The sequence below is a fragment of the Crinia signifera genome, chromosome 9 (genome assembly GCF_055691185.1).
Source record: "Crinia signifera chromosome 9, ASM5569118v1, whole genome shotgun sequence".
In the NCBI taxonomy this organism is placed as follows: domain Eukaryota; kingdom Metazoa; phylum Chordata; class Amphibia; order Anura; family Myobatrachidae; genus Crinia; species Crinia signifera.
This window is the reverse complement of record NC_139225.1, coordinates 85,068,688-85,084,210: the sequence shown is the minus strand read 5'-3', so window position 1 is coordinate 85,084,210 and position 15,523 is coordinate 85,068,688. Positions and strand designations below refer to the sequence as shown.

The 15,523-nt window shown below is 38.7% G+C and overlaps 1 protein-coding gene across 3 annotated transcripts in view; it reads left to right on the top strand.

Moving 5' to 3' along the window:
- TENM1 (teneurin transmembrane protein 1) overlaps positions 1-15,523 on the top strand; it is a 726,432-nt gene that overhangs the window by 575,446 nt on the left and 135,463 nt on the right. For all 3 annotated transcript variants that reach the window (XM_083159336.1, XM_083159335.1, XM_083159334.1), the window contains 2 exons: positions 7,801-8,050; positions 15,229-15,249. In XM_083159336.1, the coding sequence (XP_083015462.1) occupies positions 7,801-8,050; positions 15,229-15,249 (271 nt within the window). The remainder of the gene's footprint in view (positions 1-7,800; positions 8,051-15,228; positions 15,250-15,523) is intronic.

Here is a 15,523-nt window from a genome sequence, read left to right as displayed (position 1 = left end):
TCTTAAATACAGCGCCCCCTGGATAACTTGTTATCTACCTCCTGCACCTCAAAATGAGATCTTATCCAGAGCAAAAATCCAAAATGTTTAGTCATATGAGCTGCTACAATTTCACTGACCCTACCCATTGCATGGATTAGCCAATTCACCCAGTCTTTTTCTGTATAACAACAACTTCCAAGCTATTAGTCATTCACAATGGGCCAAATTCAGATGTGGGTGAAGCTGAGCCCTGTCCGGCAAAGTACAGATTATCGGAACCTCGTGCATGTGAAAGACCCATTTTGGTGAGTGGGTCCTGCATGTCAGTGATTGACTGATGCCATGTGGTGGGCAGGGAGGGGGTGGCAATGGCCTCAGTTTGTAAAAAATGGAGGCATGTTGCTGCTATTTAGGGAGACAGTGATTGCCTGTCCTCAGGCTGCCCGATGGTGAGTCAGAGATCCAATGCTGCATCTTAGGACATGAGTCAGAACACTACAGCAGTAGGAGGCTTCTGCTTGTAATTACACCTCCTGATTCATTACCATAGAGGACTATCAACTGCTAGTACCTACAACCACATATGAATCATTGCCAATATGTTTTGTGAAAAAAAAAAACATGTCCAACCGAATATAGCAATGTGCAGAAGAGATTTTTTTTGTATGTATAATATATATATATATATATTTCAGGGGTTAAAGTTGATCTTTAATATCTGATAATATTGTATCTTGATGCTGTATTCAGTATATGTTAACTGTTAAACATGTAGAAATTTGCGCAAAGTAATATGAAATTGTGTTTCTCTTTTGCTTATCTCTGTAAATGACATCGTAGATAGTTCTGTGGAAAATATTTAACAGATTGTCATAAACAATAATGATCTCAGTCAGCAATTTTACAATGGTGGTGCTGACCAGTGTTTTCATGGGAGGAACCATATGTTCACACTGAACCATGGTGAGCAAGCTTGAAAAAGACTTGCTAATAAAACACATCACATTTCATGTGTGCTTGAGCGGTGTCTAGAAGGATATTGTCATGACTGAAGTTATAAAAAGCTGATGTGGTTTACAAAACAACATCTGGAGACATGCTCGTGAAATCAAAAGTGCTTTATAGTTTGTTACATCAGGTTCTATTAATGGTTAATTCGGCTTTTTAATCATGAAACATCAGGATTAGCCATTCATTTTTTGGTATTCCATATTTTTTTTGTTTACTAAAGAAACTGCTTATCCCAGTAGTTAAAAAAGCTGTTCTCCTCACAATTCTCTATCACTTCTCTATAAAATTGATAAAAATGGATCACGCTCTCTATATGACTGCAAATGGTTCTCCAAGTTTGTGTATACTTTTATGCCTCAATGTTATGGAGCTATTTTTATTTTGTATTGTAATTCACCAATAAACAAACGTAAAAAAAAAAAAAGCTGTTTTCTTTACAGCGAATTCAGTGGAAATCCTTTCACAGTCGGAACACAGTGGAATGTTCTTGTTGAGAGTGGGCTATACTCTATACATTATAATATTTGTGAAACAGAAATTGCATTTCATGAATTGAATTGCACATATGGGGCCTAATTCAGCATGGATAATTAATCTGAGAAGTTGCAGTGAACTGCAAGCAGTAAGCTGCTTCTGCTGAGACAGAAAGAGAGAATTCATTGTGCAAATTTGTGAATGGAGCACAGATCACTATCCACTCACAGATCTGTGCACAAATCAGAATCAGCTTTATTGGCCAGGTATATAGTACTTTTGTTTACTAGGAATTTGTTTCCAGTTACAATGCAACTGCCAAGTGACAACATAACTGAGGAAAGTATACAATATACATAGACAACGTGGATCAAAGAATTGTTCAGTAGGTGGACTGCTTGGGAAAAGAAGCTCTTTAAGCTTCTAGTAGACTCTACAGGGATGGCATTGAAGCATCTACCAGATGAAAGCAATTTGAGCAAGTTGTTGCCAGGATGCAGGTGGTCTGCTGCAATTTTACTGGCCCGTTTCTTGACTCTGGACAAGTACAGGTCCTGAACATCAGGTAGGTCAGTACCTTTGATCTTTTCGGCTGTCCTCACCACCCTTTGTAGCCTGCTTCTGTCCCTCTCAATTAGTAGATCCATACCAGACTATGATCAAGGAGCTTAGCACAGACTCAACAATCAGGAAGTAAAAGAGGAGCAACAGTTTCTAAGGAACGGTAAACTTCCTGAGTTGTTTCAGGAAGAACAGCCTCTGCTGTGCATTTCCAATGATGAGTTGGGCCCCCATTTTGGGTTTCAGGAGATTTTGCAGTCCAGGAACTTGAAAGAATATACGACGACACCACAGTGTCAGCAATCATGAGTGGGGGCATGACAGTCTCTTTCCTTCTGAAGTCTACTACCATTAGTTGGTCCACTTCCTGTCTGTAGGCAAACTCATCCAATTCATTGAATATCTTTACCAATTGATTCTCTGAGGTGCAGTCATTGGTGTATAGGGAGAATAGCAGAGGGGAGAGTAGACATCCCTGAGTGGGGGGGCTGTACCACTCGTACACTTGAGAATAATTTCCCAGCTTTCACCACCTGGCTCCTGTCTGACAGGAAATCCACTAGCCAGGAGCAGGTGGATCCTGGGACCCCTAAATGGAGTTGAATGCAGAGCTAAAGTCAACAAATAGAATTCTTGCGTAGGTGCCCGGACTATCCAGGTGCTACAGATTATAGTGCAGACCCATGTTGACTGCATTCTAAACACACCTGTTTGCCCGGTAGGCGAGCTGTAGGGGGTTCAGATGAGGGCCAGTTATATCTCTGAGGAGGGTCAGCACAAGACGCTCAAATACTTTCATGACTACAGACGTCAGGGCAATTGGTCTGTAGTTGTTCATGGACATGATAGATGATTTCTTGGGGCCGGGACAATAACAGAACATCTGAAGCAGGAGGGGACCTTGCACAGCTCCAGTGAGGTACTAAAGATCCTGGTGAATATGGGGGCAAGCTGGGCAGCAGAGATCTTCAGCACAGAGGGTGACACGCCGTCACTGACCCCAAAATAAGAGTCTTTGCCATCTGAGGCTGCCACTACTCTGCAAATGAGACAGAGTGGAAGTGGTCTTCACTGACATCAGAGATCCACTCTAAAAAACCCTGGGCAGCCTGCATTTTTTTTCTGACACACCAAGAAAACAGCTTGTTTCCACCCCCAAACACTGGCTTTCTGTCACTTAAAATGCAGAATCACTGTGATTGCATAGTACTTTTGTTGAAAAAGAATTGGTATAAAGATGCACTTTAAGCACAAAGATCAGCCGAGGATTTTATGTATAGGCTGCAGGACTAAAGACCCCTCCACCGCAGTAAAATCTTCGACCCTCAGGTACGGCCTTGCAATGGCAGTGACTTACCATTGTTTTCTCTCTCTGGGACAGCCAGTCCAGACTGCAAAAGCTGAGAAAGCAGTTCCCATGGAAAGCCACTCCTCTACTATACTGTCAGGGCTATCTAGCTTCTATGGGCTGCAGCTGATTCAAAAATATTTTGCACGAGGCATAGCAAGGGTCGCTTTTATCAGAACTTTTGCCTATTTTGCAAGATTGAGGACTATACACCTTATTCAGAGATGTATTCAAATCCAATGGTTTATGTAAAATTCTTATTGTGGGAGATCTGTGCATGTTAAGCTCTTGTTTTGTGGGCCACTTGGGGACATGACAAATCACATTTTCAGGGCATACTAAAGCCAGTGGCTGCATAGACCTATGTGTTTATACCACCTAGATGTAACAATGAACACAAAGGAACAGAAATGATCCGGCTCCTGCATTGTGCTTAGAAAGAAGAGACCATAACACCAGTTTCTTCACTCCTATATTAGGACGCCTGTGCATGTGCTATCTACTGAGTTATTAACTGGAGGAACCCTCTTCACTTTTGGAATTATAGCTCCAAGGCTACAGCAGCACAGCACAATTTGCAGGGGCTGAGCTGTGGAATTTGAGCTTGATAAATCTGCTAAGGTTGCATCTCCTATAGAAACTTATGGAGGCTGTGGGCACTGATGGATAGAGCTAAAACTATTATTTCAGTAGGTACTGGTAGTAGGTCATAGTTTCTTTCTCCTGTGAGTGCAAAAACATCCCAGCAATTTGGGCTCCTTAAATAAGGTCCTTACCAGACACTTTTCCCAATTGAATCAATAAAGTAATTAATGTACCTTGTTTAACAGGATCTAAATGTATGAAAAATGAGTGATGAGGCAAGGACTCACTAAGTATAAAGCACACATCTTAACTTTACCTATTACTTTTAAGACATCTATGCTGCAAGTCTTTATAAGGCTTCCTTGGGGAGATCAGGGTGCCCTTGTCAGTCTATTTTTTAAAACACAAAAGCCTTTACTACAATGCTGCCTGCAATCATTTTTATGAGTTGCATTAATTCTTGGTTAGCTGCCGTTTTCTTCCGGATCTGTAAAATGGCTTTTCAAAAAAATTGTAAAGTTGATATTTAATGAACCTCTCAAATCTGAGAGATTTTTATAGTCAAGTACTGCTGCCATTTGATTAGGTCACTGTCAAGTGTACTATACTGTCACCTCTCTCCACTGCATGTGAGGACTGTTTTTTTTATTGCTAAAAGGCTTTCTTATAGTAGTGCTATTTTTTTATTATTATTATAAGCTGCAATTGCTGCAACTATAAATTATCATTAATATAATATATTCATAATGTTGAAAAATTTTACCTTGATCAATCTGCCCCAAAGTACAGTAGATGTTCATTCTTTGGAGAGGTTCCATTTTATAGCTCTAAAGAAATAAATACAGGTTGAGTATCCCGTATCCGAATATCAAAAAAAACTAAATATTACAAAAAAAACACGTTTTTTCGGAATATTTCATGTTTTTTTTTCTCCCCTTCCCCCCTGCCCCTTTTTGATACTAACCAAGTCCCCCAGCATCCACGGTGGGCTTCAGGATCCTCTTGTGTGGCATCTCCGGTCTCAGGTGTGCAAGGCGTGAGTGTGCGGGTGCACCAGTGACATCACCGGTGCGCCTGCAAAATTCGTACAATGCACCCCTGGGACCACTGAAGAAGACCCTGAAGGCCACCGTGGATGCCCGGAAATGCCGGGGGACCATTGGAGGGACCAGATAAGTATGTTAAAAAAAAATCCATTAAACCGGAAAAATCCCTTATCCGGAATGCTCGTCGTCCCAAACATTTCGGATAAGGGATACTCAACCTGTATGTATGTATCTGTATATATATATATATATATATATATATATATATATATATATATATATATATATTGACAGAATAAGAGTTAAAGTACATTACTGGTTTATGTCGCTGCTGGTAAACAAGGTCGACCAGCTTAGTATTTCATTGTAATTTACTATTAGCTACATGTCTGCTAATTGACACATTTCTATCTATCATTTCTATCCATTTCCACTGAACCTTATACCAGTGCACACCTCAAGAGGGACAGTGAAAAACGGTCTTGGGGACTAAATTCCACTTTATACCAGTTATACTTGTTCTTGAGTGCAGATCGGTTGGCCTAAAATGAGACTGTACATCAGACAGAGAGAGAGGCACACCACATATAGTCCATGATGATGCATAGAGCATATCCACATTTTACCATTTAATGGTGTCCATCTAATGGAATACCTCCACCTTCCCAATATTGAAAACCTATATATCCTCCTGGAGATTTGTATTCAAACTCACAATCACACAAAGCTGTCCACTCAATTACACGCAGATAAAGTCTGTGGCAGAGAAGTGAAGACCCTAGCACCAGCACAGATTTTAATAGAAACTTCCAGAATAAGATTGCGCAGCAGTGCTTATAAAGGACCCATTGTTATAAAATGTCTAGTTGGAGACTAACCCCATTTGAAAGTGTCGTGGGAATAGTTTAAAAATCATTTGCAAACCCCTGATGAAGTCCTTGATAGGACGAAACGCGTTGGGTACGTTTGTTTGCTAATTTGAAATATACTTTTGAAATCTTTTTATGGTCTGGAAAACCACCAATACCAAGTGGAATAAGAGACTTTTTAATAAATGTTTATAAATTTTGGACTTTACTTTGATTTTCTTTGATTTACTTTGGAATTAACTAAAGGCTATTACAGAACCAATCACTGAAGGTTCAACAAGGGCGCCAATTTACAACCAGGGCTATTTTTGAGCAGGCTCCAGCAGGAACTGTGGCCCTTATTCTAGTTCACTCTTTCTGACAAAATATTTCTTAGATGGACAAAACCATTTGCACTGCAGGTGAGGCAGGTGTAAAACCCCATCCAAATCTAATTATCTCTGCACAAGTAACACCTGCCTCACCTGCAGTGCACATGGTTTTGTCCATCTAAGAAATATTGTGTCAGAAAGAGTGAACTAGAATAAGGGCCACAGTTCCTGCTGGAGCTTGCACAAAAATAGCCCTGCTTACAAATATATATATATATGTATATATATATTTTGACAGAATAAGAGTTAAAGTATGTTGCTACATGTGGTTTTTCGGTTTTACGGACTGGTTTATGTAGCTGCTGGTAAACAAAGTCGACCTGCTTAGTATTTCATTGTAATTTACTATTAGCTACGTGTCTGCTAATTGACACTTACATTTCAATCATTAACATTCTAGGACTATTGGTGCTTTACTCCAGGCAAAGCTATTTCAACCTTTAACTTTATATGCTTAGCTAACGATTACATATTTGCACTGGATATAATTTTGATGTTTCACGTGAATGAAGATTATAAACTGTAAAATGTATGCCCCAAGACTTGGATACACTTTGAAAGAATTTAATTTAGCTTTTGATGTGGTCTATGTTTAAAGATGTATGTTTGGGGATAAATGTGAAAAATGTCTGCAGCTCAAGCCAAAATTACAGTACAAACCTAATAATGCAGGTTTGCAAAATTGGGCTCATTGAAAATGTCTGCAATTAGACCGCTGATTCTTATGGTTTTTCAAAAGTGACAGTTTTTTTTCTATTTGACAAGGTTTTATCACAGAGCGAATGTGATTTTAAGGGAAAATAGCATAATCATATGTATTTAACACATTTATTTGTAAAAAAAATTGTGTTTTATTAACAAAATAATTAGTAAATATCTATTCCGTCATTGTCAAAACTATAAAAATAATTTTACATATGTTTAAATCCTCCTGCCACACCCCACACCCTATTACCTCTCTTTGTTCGGGAATGCTCCTTCTTCAAAACTTGATCAACTAATAGTATTAAAAAAATGTTCTCAAAGCACTACAATGTCAGATTTAATTTAAAGCTCAATACAGTAATTCTGGAAATTCTGAGAACACTTTTTGTACGTTTTCTGAAAATAGCAGCCAAAACCCTATAGCAATAGACAATGTTTTCATTGTAACCATCAGCATGAAGGTGAAATACTTTTAGAAATGAACAGTTTCCTGGTCAATATCCAATATTTGGCTGGTCAATATCCTGATGACGAGATAATACATCTCAAATGTCAATTTTAAAAACAGGCTTCTGTTTTTATTTCTAAGACACTGAAGTGCAACCTTCACTGCTGAATATATATATATATATATATATATATATATATATATATATATATATATATATATATATACTGTGTGTATATATATATATATATATATATATATATATATATATATATTTGCAAAGCTTATCGAACAGACAGCAATCATTCACATTCCTGTTTATTTTGACTAAGGAGGATGAGAGAAGTCCATTTTGTTTATACTGTTTTATGAATCTTTTCATTTAATTTTTTTTTCTTAGGAATATTGCACAAAGGAGATGGAGAAAATGTATTCATTTCTCAGCAGCCCCCAGTGATCTCTACACTGATGGGCAATGGTCAACAGAGAACACTCTCCTGCTCTTCTTGCAGTGGACCGATGCATAACAACAAACTCTATGCTCCTGTTGCTATGGCAACTGGACCTGATGGTAGTATCTACATTGGAGATTTCAACTTTGTAAGACGGATACACCCAAATGGAAATGTCATCAGCATTTTAGAGCTTAGGTAAGGATATTAAATGTCATCAATATTTTAGAGCTAAAATACAAATAGGTTTAAGGGATTTATAGGGAAAAAACATGATAAAATACTGTTTTTTTTCTTTACGCATTGTAAATATGTTGTCTCTAGTAGGTCCTCATTACAATGTTCTCATTACAAATGAGAGAATTAATGTGTGAAAAATGGCACTATTTTTAAGCAACAGTGACTGCTTATTTATTTGCCTGCTTTCATTTGCTTATATCAGAAGGGTATTGCTAGTCTGTAGTATAAAGCGATGTTGTGAAATTTAATGGGAATGTACAATACTGTACATAGTATGCTTTCTTTTTTAGCAAGAAAATCCATGATCAGATCCACTAAGATCAGCCATGTTTTTTGTACTGAGGGGGTGTGGCCAAAATACAAAAATTCAGAGGAGGCAGCAGCACAAGGGGCATTTGGAATTTGTCCACCTTAGCAGCACTTGGGCAATGTTGCCCAAGCCCTTAGCAACTGACCTGGCCCAGTCCAGGCTACCACAAGGCCTCACCAAAAAGCCATGCTAATTATTTAGTCCCTTACTGCCTCATAGCACCTGTGCATGATGTATTAGCTTTAATAGCTGTTCCAAGTTGGAGTTTAGATCAGTGTTTCCAGAACATATCTTTTTATTTTACCCAGTTATGTCCTTTTTTTCCTGAACACGAACAGTTGTGTCAGAGACAGAATGTTTTTGTTATCAGCCAGGAATTTTTTTCCCTCTACATCTCTATAGAACACGCAATATTGATTTAGTACTACCTGACACACCAAATAGTAATAAATCACTATCATTAGGAGGTGGAATAGTCTGAAGTGGTGCAAAAGTTTAAACACCACATTAAAAGTCCAAATCTAAACCACTCATGACCCAGGGAATGAATGTGATTTATTTCAGAAGTTATTGCGTATGCAGAAGATATAAAGGACTATGGTTTTGAGGGTCTCCTGTGCGAGCGCTATGCTTCTCAAGATGTTAGCCAATGATGGCACCTCTGGCAGGAAGTGTAGGCTACTGCTGCATGGTCATCACATTGAAACTGTCCTGGGTGCAGTGGGTGCATTATGAGACCCCCATAGATAGGATCCTAGAATCATTCATTTCATTTAACTTTTTGGGGGGTTGTTTGCTCACTTTAACTGATATATGGTCTCAATTTATTATGAGAAAGGAGATCTCTATTATTCTTGTTATATTTTTCGAGTTTCTTATTTTTCTTTTTACATGTGCCTAGAAATATGGTTCTGTAGTGCAACTGGGAAAATGAAGTCTCTACAATAGTACTGCACAAAGGTACATGCATTTGCTCAGCAGGGAATGCCTTTGGTCTGCCCAATTTCTCCAATTGCATTTCATGCTCAATAATTTCCAGGTTCACCAGTGTAAATTATGGAACATGCCATTGCCAAAGATTATTTTGTACTCCACCCCAGGCATGTTGTACTGTATAGGGGCGCAGGGATAGAAACCTCCCGAAGAGCAGGAGACACAGTAGCATATGGGTAGCAATAACCGAGGCATATTCTCCATTCCACTATACCTAGGATCATGGTGCTTTCAGAACAGGAGATGAAATTTGTAGACTAGAGGTGCCAGCCTACAAAAGACCCTATGTATAGCACTTTGCAATGTTATTATATCTTTTTTTATAACTTCTGTTGTAGTAAAGCAAAACGTTATTCATTCCTTCTAATTCCTACCAATAATTTATATATGCAGATACAGAGAGAAGGCAACTGAGCATTGTACAGTGAATTTGCATTAGCAACCCATACATTACAACTGGAGTATTCAACATAATCATCACACAGAACTTAATATTTCCAATTTTCCATCAATGCATGAATGGTTCATTTACGATATTAACATTTTTACAGTACCTAATTTTACGTGCTCAACATTTACCCAACTCAATCAGATTTCTGCCTCTGGTGATATAGAACTTTCAGAAATACTCATGTGGATACACTGCACTTTCTCAACCAGAACAAACAGCAACATGAGATTACATTTCATGAAGCCTTGAGATTGTTTTTGTATAAATAAGCAAATGAATTTGAACTTGTACTAAGCAATGCAATTATTTGTTAATGACGAGACACTGTTATGGTTGCTGTAACACTAATTTAAAATGATTTGCGGTGCACCTTCAAAACAAGATGTTAAATCTAGAAAGTATATCCCGGGGCTAAGTGTCAAAATAAGTAAAATTAGCATTTGTAACATTGTACACAGAAGAATAGAAAGTAATCAGTGCCCTGTCAACATATTACCTTTGTATTAGTGGTGTTAATGAAACACCAATGAAAACCCTATGGAATCCTACATGATTAGTGTGCACACTGTATTAGTTCTTAGTATGAGTGCAGTGAGCACAATCTCTGATTTATGGCTATGAGAAGGAAATAACTTATTTAAAGATTAAAGAGCCTATTTATAAAGGGCTTCTTATGGGCATGACTAATGTAGAGTATCAACATCAATACCCATTACTGGGGATCACCAGTACAGCCTATTTATCAAACACAGGGGTGGTATCAAGTTGGAGTTAGCTGAGGATCTGTAAAAAAAAAATATCGACACACAATTTTTTTTCTATTTTGCACACATATTTTTACATTGTTTTAATAATTAATTAATTTAACCCAAAAGGGCAACATATATCCTGCTTGTAAAGTATATGAGCAGAATGCCCTAAGATTATGGTTAGGTACATTCAGCAATAGGAGGGAGGAAATGCTAAGGTTCAGTAGGTTTACTGGTTGTTAGATGGGGATTGATACAAAATCCCGACGGTCCGAATCCCGACGCCGGAATCCTGACCGCCGAAATCCTGACAAGGGGGGGAAGGGGTGTGGATCGCTCCCCCCCCCCCCCCCCCCTTGTGGGCCCGGTGCCTCGCTACGCTACGCTCGCCACGACACCCATAGAGGGAGAAAGTGCCGGGATTTCGGCGGTCGGGATTCCGGCATCTGGATTTTGAACACAGGGATTTCGACTGCCGGGATTATAATTGCATCCCATTAGATGGTGCTTTGTCATCACTGATAGTGGATGCTCCGTGGGAGAGTTAAGTTGCAATCTGTGACCATGTTTTTTACTTTAAAGTAAAGGGCTGCCAGTATTTTCTGCTCCTACGATGCGGGGCTATGACCTCGCTCATGACAAATTGATAGTCATTTCATCTACTTCTTCTTATGGGTATTCGATTATGGACATTTTTTAAGGCTAGTCCCAAAAGAACGGACATGCCTCTTCAATTACTGATGTTTTTGCACACTTTTTCCACTAATGCAGTTTCACTTTGTTAAAAAGTCGGCACAAAAATTTCAAAAACAGCCACAGTTTCGACTAAAACATGATGATCGGCAAGTGATTTGCCAATCTACGTGTTTTGCGACTGTCAAGATTTTTTAAAAAGTTGGAAAATCATTACTTTAGTTGAATAGGTTGAATCAAACCAATACAACCAAATATTGTGAAAAAGTGTTGATTTTTTTGACTGTCAGTAAATCATCACAAACTGTTACTAAATGAGTTTGTAGGTTAGGTGCCCCCACTATTAGAGTCCTAAGCAATCTTCTAGGTTTGCCTAATAACAGCAACGGCCCCAGGGGCAGTTTAAATTAGGAGAGGGCCTATCTATCAGTTGCCCTGCAGCCCCCTACTCTTGCCAATGTATTCTCCAAAGAGACGTTGGAAATATTCCAATGTCTACTGTGCAGATTTTTGGGAACACAATGAAGTAATATTCCTGGTGACTTCTGTTATGCTCATGCGCAGACCTTTAGGTAAATGGCACCTATGTTATTTTCATGACTAAGCAGAGAGTTTAATGGTTCATTGCTTCAGTGTGAGCAATTCCCCCATCCCCAGACTCAGACCTGGTGCACAACCTGCACCAATTGTAGGTATGCACCACCTTTATGCACTACTAGAGAGAGTTATTGTTTATTCATCAATACTACTGGGTTTTGAATTGCACACTGGTTTTACAGTTGATTATGGCAAGAGAATTCTAAATATTAACATAGTGGTCTGCTCTATATTGACTATCTCTTTCAGGTTGTAGTTACATAAGATGCAAATATTGACATGATGCTCGATGCTCACCGTGGGTCAGATTAAGGTGCTGATGTAGCTGTTGCTTGTGCTACCGATGTTTGGTACTGTGTGCATGTGCTGCACCCATACAGCACATGCACACAGTGCGGTTCTGTGACATTGTATGCAGGAGTGGGGGCAGTGTTAACATTAAAATATTAGTGCTATTGCTGCTGCTTCCATGTAAGCAATAGCAAATGCAACTCCAAACATCAGAATCAGGCCCCATCTCTCCCCATTTCTCTGTATGAGAAAGGTTGAGGATTAAATAACAAATTAGGATAATTGCTATAAAGCTTTAATCAAGGAGAACATTTTATCCTATGCACAGCAGGCTCCTGTCTGTAAATCTATTGAAGAACTCTGCAGCTAGCCTCTTAACTCGAAAAGGCCAGCAACAGAGAACAATAGCCTGTACTCAATGTACGCAAAATGTCAAACACCTCAAGTGTTATTAAGGTAAGGGAATATTTTAATATACTGTATGCTTGTTATTATTTTCATATGGCATCAAGCTGGCTTTCAGAGATTGCATAATAGACTAATCCACTCTTAGACCTCTATTTTGGGTAATCAAGTTTTTTTCAATGATTTTGTTCTGTCTCCAGCATCTGAAGTCAATACTAATGCTGTGAATAACCCTTTGTTATGCTTAAAGAAATTGAAAAGGTCCAATCGATGGTGAAGACACCCGTTTCACAGGGATGGGGGAATCTTCTTTTATTTTGTTGATTACTAAATTTTATTTATCTACTGTTTCAAACAAGTGTATATTTGGAACTGTTGGACTGTTACTATGTTGCAGTTAAGAAGTATATGTATTATTAACAGTTTCTTATATAGCGCATACATATTATGCAGCACTTTACATAGAATATTTGAACATTCACATCAGTCCCTGCCCCAGTGGAGTTTACAATCTATATTCCCTACCACATGTAAATGCACACTCAGGCATTCTAGGTTTAATTTTGTTGGGAGCCAATTAGCATACCAGTATACTTTTGGATTGTTGTAGGAATCCGGAGTACCCAGAGTAAACCCACGCAAGTAGGTGGAGAATATACAAACTCCGCACAGTTAGGGCCATGGTGGGAATCAAACCCATGACCTCAGTGCTGTTTGGCAGTAATGCTAACTATTACATACATCAATGTGACAGATTATTACTAAATTATTGGCAAAGGAAGAATAAAATAATCACTAAAGACAAGAACATTCTAATATTCTTGTTGTTTATTTACCAATAATTATTGTTCTATGGAACCTGCAAAAAAAAAAAAAAAACATTCCATGAAACTTGAGATTGTAACAAAGGCTAACTTTAAAATATATTTCCACTAGCCTTATAAAGATACATTTGCTACTCTCTATACATGTATAATAGGTTCTCTCCCTTGGGGTCTTTCTTTCTTTTGCACCAATATAGATTAAAAGCAAGATCTTCACAGAACCAGATGTAGAGCTCTGAGTGCGCTTAGTTGGCAGCCCCCAGCTGATTGTACTGCCACTTCATTTTGGCAACATAGAGAGATCTGAAAGTCCAAGGACAAATTGATATCATGCTGGGGTTTTCAAATCATATCTGACCATACAATGAGACTTGACAGAAAGAGAACTGTCAATGGTGCCAGGTCACGCTCTGCTGTCTGGATTAAATCAATTGTACTCATCCTGCCCAGCTCAGGCATGTCCGTTTTAAACTAAATTTAATGTCACTTATGGCAGCAACTAAGAGCATCTAATGGTGCTTATTCTCAAGCAAAAAAAACACTATGATCCATAGTTGCCAACATATTAAACAGTTTCCAAGATTACTCAGATGCCCAGAAACCTGCTACACCCAAATCCTGTTTTGGCATATCTTGGACACGATGCCCATCACATCATAATGATATTCAGAATACAGTAGCATACATTTCTAGATTTGGTACTTGTGTAATAACTGGGCTCCCGATTTTGAGATCGGGTCGGAAAAATCACATCGCATGCATCCAAATCGCATGCAATGCGATGCGATCGACGCGATTTTCAATATGATTCAATGTTAAAATGGTCCTGTTCATTTCTCCACTATCCAAGTGGGCATAGAGTTGATTTTATATAGTGTGGCGAGCGCAGCGATCCACTGAGCCCGAAGCATGGCGAGCGCAGCGTGGCCCGCGAGGGGACACAGAATACATTTGAAGTAATCCGCATCTCCGAGCAGGGCTCGCTGTGCTTGCCACGCTTCGGGCTCGGTGGCTCGCTGCACTCGCCACGCTATATAAAATCAGCTCTATGCCCACTTGGATAGTGGGGAAATGAACAGGACCATTTTAACATTGAATCCTATGGAAAATCGAGTAGATCGCATCGCATGCAATTTGGTCGCGATACGATGCGATTTTGACGAAAATCGTGTCGCATCGCATCTGATTGTATGCCTTAAGTTAAGGCATACAATCAAATAATCGGGCGCCCAGATATTACACAAATACCCTAGAATTTTATATATTCTCAATTCTAAATTTCAGAGAATTGCAAACACATTGTAAGGCCAGTATTCAATGCTGTGGGCGAGCTGTGACAGCGAGCTGGGTCAGTATCCAACTGACCCCCTGCATACACCGATCCTCCCTCGCTCCATTTTTAGAATAGGATGAGCGGCCGGCACGTGGGTTAATCAGCGAGGATCGCTTGTTTCGGCAATCCCCGCTGTTTAACCCCCTCGCCGGCCGCATTGAATACGGGCCTAAGAATGACATGTCACATGCAGAAAAAGGGGGATTCTTTATGCATTTAGCCAATGCTGAAAACTAGAGATATAAATCTTTAACGCTTGGGACTGTCTGTGAAAATTGGAAACTATTATTTTTATTATACATAACAGTTCCCAACAGATATCAGAAGCATCGTATACTACAAATTAATTCTAATTATGCAATATAGCATTAGCTTTAACCATTTTATAAAGTGTAAAAATACATTGATGCTTTGAATATTATACTAATATTGATTTCTCTTTATATTCTATTTCTCCCTTTTCTGCCACAAACCTTATTTATTGCATCAGAAACAGAGATACAAGACATAGGTAAGTGAATCACCAGTGCGCTCATTTATAACTTTATTGATTTGTACATAAAAAAAGACAGGACAGCTATAATATATTACAAATGTGGTTAAGATTTGGCAAAAAATATGTTCGCAAACAATATTCAAGGCACAAGGGGATTTTCATCTAATTCCATTTTATTGTCATGCTCCAAGTGTGACATTAGGCAATCATGTTTTCCTCCATTAATCAATCACTAATATAACTTGTCCAACAATAATTCTGTTTTGCGGAATTAGCAGAGGTTCCACTG